Genomic DNA, 12806 nt, shown 5'->3' with positions numbered 1-12806 from the left:
GGCAGCCAGCCCCATCCCACGGGGATCCAGCCTCTCCTGCTGCTCCCAGCCACAGGGGAAGCAGAGCTGGCCCAGGGCAGAGCTGGCTGTGGCATTTGCTCCGTGTCACTGCAGCTCCAACACCGGCAAAAGCTGATCAGTGCCCACAGCAACGCTCTGACTCTGGTGCTGGCAGCAGCAGCTTCAGTTCACAGAAGTTGTTTTCCATTCATTTTCGGAGTTGATGTATTGGGAAACACTTTCTTTCCTTGCTGTTGTGAGGATTTTGTGCACTCCTTATCTTGTTGTGATGGGTTATAATGCCTGAAAGCCACAACCTGGCGTGATTTGCTGTGTCTCAGGGTCAGCAAACAGTTAAACAGCCTAAACTCTTCCCGACGACCCTGCAGCTTCATCCATCTTAGGGCAACAAGATGATGCCATTTCCACAAGTGCTGAGCCTCTTCTGTCGCAGGAGTAATTTCAGTGTCAAGCAATGACGCCTTTAAGCGACTCTGTTCTTCCAGAGTCCTGAAACGAGGGGTATTTGGCGATGGGCTCTTAAAAATGCCACCTTTTGGGGACGGCTTCACAAGGAGCTCGTGTTCCCAGAGGTGTGGCGAAAGCTACTGCAGGATGGGTCTGCAGATTATAAAATGCCAGAGGCAGATAATTCTCAGGGATTTGCGGGAAGCAGGAACTCGAGTACAAAAAGGCAGGAGTAGGGCTGTCGTGTATTCAGCCTTGATGTGAACTGCCCACCGCATGAAGGAGATTTGGGACACTTCCCTCAGTGGGACAAGGGCGGGGATGGGGAGCCCGGAGCGAGGGAAGTGCTGCGATTGTAGGGACGTTTCTGATCAGGCTCTGCCGTGGGCAGCCGCAGTGCGGGGAGGGCCCGAGTCAGGCGGCGCGCGGGGCAGCCCCACGGCGGGCGGCCCTTCCAAGGCGGGGCTGCGCGGGGCAGCGCCCGTCACGATGGCAACGGGGGCCTTCTCTGAGCGCGGCGCGCAACATGGCGGCGGCCCTGCTGAGCGCGGCGCTTTGCGGGGCCCGCAGCGGGCGGAGCTTCGGCACGGCCGGTGAGAGACGGGAGAACCGGAGGAGCCCCGAAAGCCGCCGAGGAACGGGGAGGGGAGAAGGGGAGGGTGGTCTCGGACGGCTGTGTCCCGAACAAGGCCAGGCCTTGTCACTGGTGGTGTCCCCCAGGGTTCAGTACTGAGCCCAGTGTTGATTAATTTGTTCCTCAATGACTTGGATGAGGGGTCGATGCCTCCTCAGCAAGTTCGCTGATGGCACAAAGCTGGCAGGGGAGGCCGATAGCCCAGAGTGCTGTGAGCCCTTCAGAGGGACCTGGACAGGCTGGGGAGAGGGGCAGAGAGGAACTGCCTGAAGTTCAGCAAAGGCAAGCACAGGGTCCTTCACTGCAGAGGAACAGCCCCAGGCACCAGCACAGGCTGGGACTGACCGGCTGGAAAAGCAGCTCCGTGGGGAAGGAGCTGGGGTCCTGGTGGACAATGAGCTGTCTGTGACCAGCCCTGTGCCCAAGGGGACAAGAAGGGCACTGGTGTCCCGGGGCGCTTTGGGAAGAGCATTTCCAGCAGTCAGGAGTGATGCTGCCCCTCTGCTCAGCCCTGGCGAGGCCTCCCCTGGAGCAGGGTCCAGTTCTGGGCTCCTCGGGATGGGAGAGACACGGGGCTCCTGGAGCGGGTCCTGCGGAGGGACACAAAGATGATCAGGGGACGGCACCATCTCTGTCCCTGTCTGCAGGGAAGGGGCAGAGCAGGGCCCAGGCTCTGCTCCAGAGGGCCCAGCAATGGCCCCAGAGGCCACGGACACAAAGTGATGCCCAAGAAATTCCGCCTGGACATGAGGCAGAACTCCTCCCCTGCCCAGTGACCAAGCCCTGAACAGATTGTCCAGAGAGGATGCGAAGTCTCCCTCACTGGAGATGTTCCAGAGCCATCTGGACACAATCCTGTGCTGAAGCAGGGAGTTGAGATCAGATGACTCTGGTCCCTTCCAGCCTCACCCATCTTGTTACTCCACAAACGTGGCTGTGGGAGGTGGGGATGGCTCTGGCCCTGTCCATGCTTTGCCCATCCCAGGCTCGTTTCTCTCCCTCTGAACCCCTTGGGATCTGTGTTCCCCTCCAGCTGTGTTCTGGAAAAGGGCAGCCCCGCTGGGGCCGATGCCCAATGAGGACGTGGACGTGGAGAACGTGGAGGCGCTGGAGAAGTACCGGAGCTTCACGCGGTACTTCCGGCAGGCGGAGCGGGAGAGCCGCAAACCGCGCTGGTGGAACACCTACCACAAACACACCAACCCCCCCGCAGGTACCCACCCCTCTGGGGAGCACGCCTTTGTCCCCAAGGCACCCCGTCAGGTGCTTAAGGCTCAGCCCTTTCCCGTGTACAAGTCTGCAAAGTGCACAAGTGTGCAAATGTCTCCAGGGAAAAGGGGTGGCAGTTTTCCAGAGGGAGGGAGGGAGGCTGGCCAGCACCTGCCAAAAGACATGGAGCAAAGAAGTGATTGCTTGGAGCACTAGTGGTACCACAGAGAGCAGACAAGGAGCCAGAGCTTTAGGCCTGCAGCAGATAACACAGCTGGGCTGCTCAGCAACGGCAAGAGCTGGGAATGGGAGGGATGTGAGCCAGGGAAGGAGGTGCAGAGGGGACAGAGTCAAGTCCTGATTGTCCTTTCAAGTCTTTTCTAGTGGGAGGTGTCCTTGTCCATGGCAGGGGTTGGAAGTGGATGGTCTTCAGTGCCCCTCCCAACCCAAGCCCTTCTCTGATCCTGATCTCTGGAAGTCTCTGTCTCACCTTCTCAGACGTTTCACAGGGGTTTGTGTTTGGGTGGTTTGGGTGCTCACATGTTTCACCCCCCCTCTTTTCACCCCTCTCTGAAGAGCCCGTGACAGACATTGGCCTGCCACATGAGAAGCTGTCACGGGCCAAGGAGATCAAGGAAAGGAAGAGGATCCTGAGGGAGAACCGCCAGAATGCTGAGATGGAACGAGCGGCGCGGCTCCGGACTGGTCAGTGCCCCAGCACCTCCCTTCCTGCTCCAGCTGCTCTGGGTGTCCAGCTGCTGCCTCTGCATCCTCCCTCTCTCCTTGCAGTGCTCATTCCCCTTGACGATGTCAGGGCTGAGTGGGAGAGGACCAGTGGCCCGTTCCACAAGCAGCGTGTGGCCAAGCACTGCGGGGTGTTCCGGGACCTGTTCAAGGGGGCCACCTTCACCCCCTGGGTCGCCCTGAGGGTGCAGTACAGCCAGGAGGACAAGCACCTCGTGCCAGTCTACTATGGGAACATGGTGACTCCATCAGAGGTGTGTGAGGGGAGCTGGGAACAACCTGGAGTCCCTGGAAAGCCTTTTTCTGCCAGGTGCTTCCAACGGGCATGGTTCATTCCAGAGGATGCCTTTTACAAGGGTGTTTCCTCTGCCCTGAAGGGAGACACAGATTGTAGGCTGTCTGTCAGGAGGCTGATGGCTGTTTATGCCCTGGAGCTCTCCAGGTGGATTCCTCAGTGGCCTGGCAGTGCCCAGGCTGTGTTGTGTCCAAGCTTTGCCCAGACACAGTTCACAGAAGCTGTTGTGTGAGTGATTTATATTCTCTTTATGTTGCTCTTTTAGGCTTCCAGTCCCCCTGCAGTGTCGTACGAGGCAGACAAAGGCTCCCTCTGGACCTTATTGCTCACAAATCCAGGTGAGCAGTGAGTTCTTTGAAGGAACATGTTTAAACTGGGTTGTTTCACTCAGCTTTTGGTTAACTCCTGATTCTTTTGGCTAAACAGAGATGATCAATACTGAAAGGATTCAAGGCCAGGTTGGAGCAACCTGGTCTAGTGGAAGGTGTCTCTGCCCATGGCAGGGAGTGGGATGAGATAAGCTTTAAGGTCTCTTCTAGCCCAAACTGTTTTGTGATTCTGTGATGTTCTATCTGTTAGATTGGGACATAGTACATATGGAGGAAAGATTGTAGCCTCCCTAAATCTATTGCAGTTGAGAGAAGGGTCAGTGACACAACAGGATGTGTCACACTGTAGAAGAAATTTCCTGACTCTCATCTTTGTTTATCTCTAAACTCCTCTTCTTGGTAGTCTGCCTGGAAGGCAGCTTTGCTGACACTGTTCACTCTGAGACCAAGACATAGTGTAGAGATGCAGCTGCACAAGAAGATTTCAAGAATCTTGGAATTAGATCTGCAGAGTTCTTTGCTCCTCATTTTAAACTTAGTCCTATAGGAGTGAGCTCCTTTTCTGCTAGGGAAGGAATGCTGGGAGATCTTGAGCTGCTCCCTCTGATCAAAGCAGGTCTGGGCATTCTCACTTTGGGGTCGATGCTGGCACCAAGGTGTCCCTAAGTCAGTTTTCTTTGTTGTGTGTTGGCAGATGGACATTTGAGGGATGCAGACTCGGAGTACCTCCACTGGCTGGTGTGAGTACATCAGAGCCATATGCTCTGTGCTTGTGGACATGGCAGAAAGTCCTCCAACAGCTCAGAACCCACGGCTTTTCCTGGTGCTCCTGCTATTAGCTCCTTGAGCCCTGTGTTCTGGGTCCTGCTAAGGATGCAGGAGTTCCAAATGTTGCTGCTGTTCAGCATTCCAGTTACTGGGCGAGATTTTTCCTGTGGTGAAAGCAATCTCTGCTATCTGTTCCCTTATCAAATGGGGCAGAAATCACATGGCAGCGTGGCAGAGTGATTTACAGTACTGGATGAATCTGCTGGAGGGAAATGAGTGTAAATGTGTTTGTGTCCAGGACCAACATCCCAGGCAGTGACATCAAGGCTGGTAAGGAGATGTGCCATTACCTGCCCCCCTTCCCTGCCATGGGGACGGGCTATCACCGCTTCATCTTCCTGCTCTTCAAGCAACGTGGTCCCATCGACTTCAGCCAGGACGCTCGGCCAACGCCCTGGTAATTCCTCTGCTCATGTGCTGGGCTCGGCTGCTGCTGCTGCCTCTGGGGTTCATGTATCTGTCACTGCACTAGAGGAGCAGCTCCTGTCACTCTGCAGAGTTCTCCAGGACTGCTTTGGGTTTGTGTGTCCTCTGCAGCCACAATCTCAGCGCTGCAGTGTCCTGTTGTTACAGAACTGGCCATTAGAGAGCGGTTTGTCCTGCCCAGAAATGTGCACAGAGATGGTGACACTGGGAGATTTCCTTTTAGTGACTTCCTTTTCCACCTCTTTCACATGCCCTGGGGTGATGTGGAGCAGAGTACTGCTGCAAGGAGAGGTTCACCTGGTGCTTGTGTCTTTTTTTCCAGCTACAGCTTGAAGATGAGGACCTTTAGCACATTTGACTTCTACAAAAAGCATGCAAATGCCATGACCCCGGCAGGGCTGGCATTTTTCCAGTGTCGGTGGGACAGCTCTGTCACTTCCACCTTCCATCAGCTGCTCAGTAAGGAATGGGGATGCTGAAGGGGCTTTATGGGTGGGACATGGCCCTGTGGCTGCAGGCTCTCACTTGGTTCTGGCACTTGTCCAGGATCAGCACAGACTAAGCCCTTCCTGAGCCATCCTCCCCCAAACTAACAGCAGCCTAAAAGAACAACCCCTAATCCTTGGATGAGGATTTTAAAATAACTCCAAGGGTGTATTTGAGCAGCCCTGGTCCTGTGTGGGTGGTGGGGCCGTGTTTCAGATGTGAGCCCTCCTGCTGACCCTGTCCCCCTTTGCAGACATGAGGGAGCCCGTGTTCGAGTTCGTGCGGCCGCCCCCCTACCACCCTCCCCAGGTGAAGTTCCCTCGACACCAGCCCCTGAGGTACCTGGACAGGTACCGAGACACAGAGGAGCCCACCTATGGCATTTACTAGGAGCTGTCCCCCTCTCTGGCCGTGGGATGCTGGCTCCTGGATTTCCTGTGCTCCCCTCAGTGCCTCAGGAGGGAAATGACAAAGTCTCAGCTCCCAGTTCCACTGTGCTGGGAGATGGCATTGGGTGCTCACAGGGCTGGCAGCTGCGTGGTGAAGAGGCTGCTTAACAAGAACATTCAAAGTGAATCCATGGCCAGGCTGAAACCTTGCTCCTGATTTTGCAGCAGAGCTGAGCAGTGGCTGGCAGGTTGCATCTCCTTAGAGATGCTCTGCCTTGCTTCCCTGCAAGGGTCACCTCTTGCCTGTTTATGGAACAGAGCCAGGCCGGCCTGGATTTCTTCCTCTCACAGTCTTTTGGTTCAGGACTGTGTCAGATTTTATTTGTGCAGTCCTCCTGGAGAGATGAGTTTGATTAAACACTCTGAACAGTTCTGGCAGAGCTGTCTTTATTGGAAAGAGCCTGTTACCCTGGCCAATTGGCACAGAGCTGGGGAGCTCAGCAGGGTGCAGGGGAGCTGGGCAGTCCTTCACTGGCCAGAGTCACTTCCCTTCTTGGATGTTGTAGTTCGGGAAGAGTGGCTACACAGGTGATAAACCTGCATAAGGTCACTGTGGAGGTGGTTCAGCTACCCAGGCACATGGACCTCAGTCTCCTTCCCCTCTCTCCCTGGGCAGAATATCTGGTGTGGGCAGGTGGAACAGAAGCAGAGCTGTGTCTGATAGTGGCCTGGCACTGCTGCTGCTGGTCCTGTCCCCAGGCCTTGGAGAGCCTCTGCTCTGCTGTGCTCCACTGTGCATCTCCTGTTCACATGGATCCCCAAATACCAACATGGACCCCCAAATACCAACGTGTTCCTGCTGGTACAGCTGCCTCTTCCCAGCTCTGGTTCCCTGTGACTTTTTCTGAGGTTCCTTCTACCAGGAAATTGGAGCCTTCAGCCAGCAGCTGAGATTGGGCTGAAGTGCCCCCTTCCTGCCCGTGCTCAGGGCTGTTACCAGTTACCCCAGAGCTCCCTGAACTCCCCTCCCAGCCTGAAGGGTTCTGGGGTCTGGTTTAAGCTGGGGTGAGTGTACTGGGGTGGTGCCCACTATGGGGACACAGGTTCCAGGCATACACACAGCTCATGTTACACCTCTGTGGGCTTTAAATATTTGGCCAGTATTGACACATGCAACCTGAAGGAATGTTTTAGAGCTGAAGCTTGCTGGGACATGCAGGGAGTTGTGACACATCCCATGTCCTCTTCTGTGGTCAGGGGCATGGCTCTGAGCCTGCCTGTAGTATGGAAGCTGGTCTGGATGATCCACCAGACACCTGCTCCCTGCTTCCCTCACCTGTGCAGGTGAAAGGGAAGCTGCTCACGAGGGGAAGCTGCAGAGCTGCTGAAAAACAAGGCCATGCCATCAGCGTCAGAGACCTGGGAATGTGTGCTAGATATCCCTGGTACAGAGATAAGGTGTGGGCTGGGGAAACTGAAGCTGAACTGTGTGACAACGAGATGAAGGTTTGCAGTGCACAGGCACCGAACTGGCCTCCTGACAGGAGACTCCACCTACCACCTGAGCAGGGACAAGGTGGCCCAGGTGGCATCTTTATTTTGTGTTCCAGAGTGTTGATGTGCACAGGTGTTGCAAGAAAGTTCATAGGAAAAGGTGTGGTGGGTGTGCGTGGGCACATGGCAAAGAGCAGGAGCTGAGGTTTAAAAGATGCAAGAGAAGAGCGTGGTGCTGGCATGTGTCACCGCCTTGCCACTGCACACGAGGTGAGGTGGCTGCAGCAGCAGTGGGTGCCTCTGATGGTCCCCGGGCAGGAGCTCTGTACAGAGGTCTCCGTGCCAAGGGGGACTGCCACACTCAGCTCAGTCCTGGCAGCGCTGAGGATGCCTGGACGTTCCCTCAAAGGGCAATAAAGGAGTGAAAATCCAACTGTACACGGGATGTGCACCCAGCAAACGTGTTCACGGAAATACACACTGCTCTGATCCCTCTCGGCCTCCTGCGTGTCTCGCTGTGCTGTCACTGCAGCGTTCCATCCTCTCCGGAGTCTCTCACTGTGTTTCACAGCCCTCCCTCTCCCCGGGGGAACAGCTCCAACCCTCCCTGTCCTCTCGTCTCCGCAGCCCGTGGCACAGCCCGTGGCACAGCCCGTGTGACACCGCCCGTGTGACACCGAGGCAGCCACTTGGTGCCACTTTGGAAGCGCGTTTGGTCGGGAGCCGTGCCCCGCCTCTGGGCACGGCGTCACCGCCTCTTCCTCTGCACTCACGAGTTTCTATTTCCCCGGCTTCTGGCCCCGATCTCCGGCACCGGCACGATGGCATCACCCATCTCGCAGAAGCTGGAGGAGAAGCTGGTGTGCTCTATCTGCCTGGAGCTGTTCAAGGTGCCCGTGACCTTGCCCTGCGGCCACAACTTCTGCAAGCGCTGCATCAGCGACCACTGGGACAAGCAAAAGCAGGCGCCCGCCGGCACCGATGGGAGCTACACCTGCCCCGAGTGCCGCAGGGGCTTCGAGCGGTGCCCGGAGCTGGAGAAGAACGTCACCCTGTACAGCGTGGTGGAGCTGGCCCGGGACAGCGAGGCGCGGGGCTCGGCCAGGGGCTGGTGCGAGGTGGTCCCCGCCGAGCTGTGCCGGCAGCACGGGCGGCCGCTGGAGCTCTACTGCGAGGACGAGCGGCGCTGCATCTGCTGCATCTGCACCGTCCGGGACTGCCAGCGGCACCGGCGGGTGCTCTTCGAGGAGGAACGAGCCAAAAAGCAGGTGGGTGACAGGGCTGGGGAGATGGGAGAACAGGGCGTGTTGTGACAGCTCAGGACGTACACCTTCACCGCCCCCTATCCTGCTGTAGGGACGTGATGTCCCTCTGTGTGCCACACTGCCCAACCTGAGCTGGACGTGGGGCTGGCCAGGGAGATGCCACCAGTGCCCGGCTGCTCCTTGAGAAACCAGCTGTTGTCAGCAGTGAGCTGGGTAAATCCAGCAACATGAGATGAGCAGTGCCATATGTGTTTGTTACCCTCTGATCTAGAGGAAAGAGCTAAGAAAGGGGTGAAAGGCAGCACAAAAAAATCACTTCTTTGTTATCCTGACACAGAGTCCCCTTCCCCAGCTAATTCCTTCCCTGTTAGTCTTGTCCTGCAGCCCTGAGAGGGTCCTGGGGGCCGGGTGGGCAGCATTGGGCTGTTCCACAGGATGTGGAACTGGACACAACTGTGAGAAATGACTGGATATGAAACTCAGTGCTCTGGGCTTGTTGCTATGTTCAGTCATAGGCTGAACTTTTCCAAGTATAATGATTCTATGTTGGTGCCTCCCTTCGCAGACGTTTTTGCAAGAATCCCTGGAAAAAGCTCAGGAGGAATCAGAGAGGATTGAGCTGGCAATGAAGGAGCTGGAGGTGCAAACACAGAGCATCAAGGTAACACTGCAGCCTCCCTGTGCTGGCCTGTGGGTGGGAGCACACTGGTTCTCATGGCTCTTCCTGCCCAGGACTGCTCTGAGGAGTTTAAAGCTGGGATTCAGAGCAAATTCACCCACCTGAGGAAAGCTCTGGAGGATTTCCAGTGTCAGACAGTGGCCAGGATTGAACAAGAGCAGGAGGCAGCACTGGACCGTGTGGACAAGAACTGGAACCTGTGGAAGGACCGCCTGGATGTCCTTGGCCAGCACAGGGAGAGGGTTCAGAGCTTGCTGGCCTGCCCTGACCACAGGACCTTCCTCCAGGTACCACTCTGGCACTGTCCTTCCGTTTGCTTGGGCCTGCATCCTTTTCATGACAGCAGAATCATGTTCAACCCATTCCCACTGGGAATGCATCGTCACTTTGGCTCAGGGATGTGATGGGGCTATGGGGAAGAGCTGTTTTTTGGGGGTCCCTGAAAAGTTCTGTGGACAGTGTTGGGATGCCCCTTTGCCCATTGGGGAGACATGGTGAGTGCAAATGGGTTTGCACAGTCCTCTCTAGAGTGGTGCACAGTGTCTGAGTGTCTGTCCACAGGAATTCCCCCTGCTCCCACCTCTGGAGGGCCCAGAGGCGCTGGTGCCCGTGGAGTTTGATGTGGCTGCTGTGATCAAGCCCATCTCTGAGATCCTCACCAGCATCTCCAGGCTCCTGCTGGAGGACCTGCCTGGCTCTGTGGCCCCCAAAGCCCCAGACTCCACTGGCCAAGGTAACCCTCCTACTCTCAGGGGTACTTTGAAGGGCTCTGAGTCATCCTGAAGGTGAGCCTGGCCTGTGTCACTGCTGGGGACACAGCTGCTGAGCACAGGGGTTTGGGATGGGACACACATTTACTGTTCAGCAGATGAAGTGGGATGAGCTGGGTGGCCTCCCTGTGGCCTCTCCTTGCTGGGAATGCTGAACCATGGTGGCACATGCCTGCTCCCAGGTTTGGCTACAGTGGACTTCCTCATCCTTCTTCTTTTCCTCTTCTTCCCATGAAGCCAGGAAGAAAGAAGTTTTTGGGTGGCATTACTCAAAATGCCTGTTCCCATCCTCCACAGGCCCGGTGCATCCCCAGGAGCTGGCAGTGAAGGCTGTGGCCCCTCTCCCCAGGTGCCAGCTCCGAGCTGAGCTTCTGAAGGGTAAGGAGCACAGGGGACCTGGAGAGAGAGCAGCTCACTGGGGTCCCCAGCAGGAAGAGATGTCACCAAGGCAGGCTCTTTCCCAGGAGGACCATGGTTGTGGCTGCAGGGACAGGGGCTCCGTCCCTGGTTCTTCCAGTGTGTCTCCCTAAATGCAGAGAAGGATGATGTGGATAGGCTGGGATGGGAAAGGACTCATTATGGGTATTAGCAGCACCAGGAAGTGTTTTCCCATGGAACTGAGGCTGTCTGGTATTGGATCAGTCACTGCCCAGCATGGCATGGACCCTGTCTAGAGCCTTGCCTGCAGTCATTGCTCTCTATCCAGTGATATGGCCTCAGCATTCCTAGCTAGAATCCTTCATGTCCCCTTTCACCCCCAGGCCCATCCCTCTCCTGTTTTTAGGAAATTCCTCTGTGCTCCTCTTCCATCTCACCCCTGTTGGGAAGAGGGTTGAGTAATGTTCAGGCCACATTGGTCATGATTGCCAAGGAGGCAATTGCAGACTATGGGACCTGTAGGAATTTCTTCCATCAGGCCCCACAGAACATTCTTAGGGTTATTAATAGGAACCTGCTGTTATTTATGGGCAGCAGGCAGAAGCCCAGCCCACACTGGTATTTTTTGCTCTTAAAACCAAGCACATCCTGCCAAAGTGGCCACAGAGCCATTGTGGTCACAATGGCCACTCATTGGTTGTGAGCTGGGTTGTACAAGGACTGAGCAAAGCATTGTGTCTCAGTGCCTCAACAGCTATTTCTGGGCTTTAACATTCCCTCTAGGGCAGGTATTACATCCTCCCCACTTCCCTTCCCCTCCAAACAACCTGTTCCATTCCATTTTGGGAGGCAGCCCTACAGAATTCAAACCCCACCACTGCTGGGAGGGCACAAAGGTCTGATGAAGCATTTCAGCCCCATCCATGCCCTTGCTCTCCCCAGACCACCGCAACCTGACCTTCGATCCCAAGACAGCCAACAAGTACCTGGAGCTGTCAAAAGGTGCCCGGAAGGCCAAGCACAGTCCTGGTGCTGTCTGCAGGCAGGAGCAGGGCCCCCGCTTCACACCCTGGCAGGTGCTGTGCACACAGAGCTACGGCCCTGGTCACCACTACTGGGAGGTGAAGATCTCCAGCCACTCCGTCATCCTGGGGGTCACCTACCGGGGGCTCCCCCGGGAGCAGCAGCAGGGCCACAGGTTCAACATCGGGCTGGATGGGGGCTCGTGGGGGCTGCAGGTGCGGGAGGATTGTTACCTGGCCTGGCACAAGGGCAGGGCCCAGAAAATCCAGGAGCAGCTCTATAAGAACCTGGGAGTCAGCCTGGATTATGGCAAGGGGCTCCTCTCCTTCTACGGCCTCGGGGAGAGAACAAAGCTCATCCACTCCTTCCACAGTGTCTTCACTGAGCCCCTGTACCCTGTGTTCTGGCTGTGTGAGGGGCGGGTGGTGACGCTGTGCCAGAGGGACTGAGCCAGAGCCACCACACTGAGCCATAGGCAGAGTGGCAAGTCCCAGGCTGGTGCCAGAGTGGAGCTGCAGCTGAGGCTGTCACGGTACAGTGGGTCCTCAGTGCTGAGGCAGACGTGGAGTGCAGTGTTTTAACAAGAGCTGATGAGGACAGACATGTAAATTAACCTATTTGATTTGCCTATGCAAATATCACACTAGTGACACATGGCAGGGCTGGAGCCCACCGTGGTAACCTGTCCCTGCAGAGAGAGCAAGGGAAGGGGGGATAAGAAAGATGAAAAAATGAGATTTTCCTCTTTCTTCTATCCCAGACAAACTTCCCAAATGGGGGAGGTTTGGGATCAGGGGGACCCCAGAGGGAGGTGCTGCTACCACAGAGTGCTCTGAAACAATTCAAAGGGACCTCTGTGCTCACATGCAGGCAGGTCCTGCTCCCCACAGCCCCTTCTTGGTTTCCTCTTGCCGTTCTCAGACCTGGCAGAGCAACTTCTCAGGGTTCTACACTGCAGCTCTTTGTACAATGCTGCTTTTCTCAATAAAGCTCTATTTTCTTACTGGTTTGACCTTGCGGCTCTTGGGAGATGTGGGACCCAGCCCCACTGGGTGTGGGGGGAGCTGGGTACCCCTGCTCTCACAGCCATCCCTGTGGGGCCCCATCCTGCCCCTCTGTGTCCTCACGGGGCCTATGACCAACCCTTGGAGTGACAGCTGGCAGCAGAGCCAAAATATACTTTATTTATTGTAACACTGATAAGGAAACCTGGTTTCCTGCTGCTCTGCTCCAAGGTTGATGTGGCACAGAAGAAAATCTAAAGTTTTCATTGATGTTTTTCCAAGAGTGAGAGCGCAGGTCTGACGTCTCCTCCTGCTCCTGTGGGAGTGCTGGTGAGGATTAACGGGGCACTGGGTTCAAAGGTGCTGGGGATGTGGATGCCTGGGG

The 12806-nt window shown here is 56.1% G+C and overlaps 2 protein-coding genes across 2 annotated transcripts; both read left to right on the top strand.

The window, feature by feature from the left end:
* The first annotated feature begins 973 nt into the window (after nucleotides 1-973).
* Nucleotides 974-6240, top strand: MRPL38 (mitochondrial ribosomal protein L38). Its single transcript, XM_066332016.1, has 9 exons — nucleotides 974-1061; nucleotides 2136-2315; nucleotides 2888-3016; nucleotides 3101-3309; nucleotides 3616-3688; nucleotides 4374-4419; nucleotides 4746-4904; nucleotides 5256-5392; nucleotides 5673-6240. The coding sequence occupies exons 1-9, from the start codon at nucleotides 995-997 to the stop codon at nucleotides 5807-5809; spliced, it is 1137 nt and encodes a 378-aa protein (XP_066188113.1). The 5' UTR covers nucleotides 974-994; the 3' UTR covers nucleotides 5810-6240.
* Nucleotides 6241-7963: 1723 nt separating this feature from the next.
* TRIM65 (tripartite motif containing 65) lies at nucleotides 7964-12420 on the top strand. Its single transcript, XM_066332015.1, has 6 exons — nucleotides 7964-8570; nucleotides 9133-9228; nucleotides 9300-9533; nucleotides 9808-9979; nucleotides 10314-10394; nucleotides 11337-12420. The coding sequence occupies exons 1-6, from the start codon at nucleotides 8124-8126 to the stop codon at nucleotides 11864-11866; spliced, it is 1560 nt and encodes a 519-aa protein (XP_066188112.1). The 5' UTR covers nucleotides 7964-8123; the 3' UTR covers nucleotides 11867-12420.
* Nucleotides 12421-12806: the final 386 nt, after the last annotated feature.

This window comes from Sylvia atricapilla, chromosome 18 (assembly GCF_009819655.1).
Source record: "Sylvia atricapilla isolate bSylAtr1 chromosome 18, bSylAtr1.pri, whole genome shotgun sequence".
NCBI lineage: Eukaryota > Metazoa > Chordata > Aves > Passeriformes > Sylviidae > Sylvia > Sylvia atricapilla.
The sequence above is the reverse complement of the archived record's forward strand: the minus strand, read 5'-3'. Positions and strand labels throughout refer to the sequence as shown.

Coding starts and splice junctions, on each gene's coding strand:
- MRPL38 (XM_066332016.1), top strand. CDS start 995: ATGGCGGCGGCCCTGCTGAGCGCGGCGCTTTGCGGGGCCCGCAGCGGG. Junction 3,310..3,615: donor ACATGGTGACTCCATCAGAG/GTGTGTGAGGGG, acceptor TTGCTCTTTTAG/GCTTCCAGTCCCCCTGCAGT. Junction 4,905..5,255: donor GACGCTCGGCCAACGCCCTG/GTAATTCCTCTG, acceptor CTTTTTTTCCAG/CTACAGCTTGAAGATGAGGA.
- TRIM65 (XM_066332015.1), top strand. CDS start 8,124: ATGGCATCACCCATCTCGCAGAAGCTGGAGGAGAAGCTGGTGTGCTCT. Junction 9,980..10,313: donor CCCAGACTCCACTGGCCAAG/GTAACCCTCCTA, acceptor CATCCTCCACAG/GCCCGGTGCATCCCCAGGAG. Junction 10,395..11,336: donor CCGAGCTGAGCTTCTGAAGG/GTAAGGAGCACA, acceptor TGCTCTCCCCAG/ACCACCGCAACCTGACCTTC.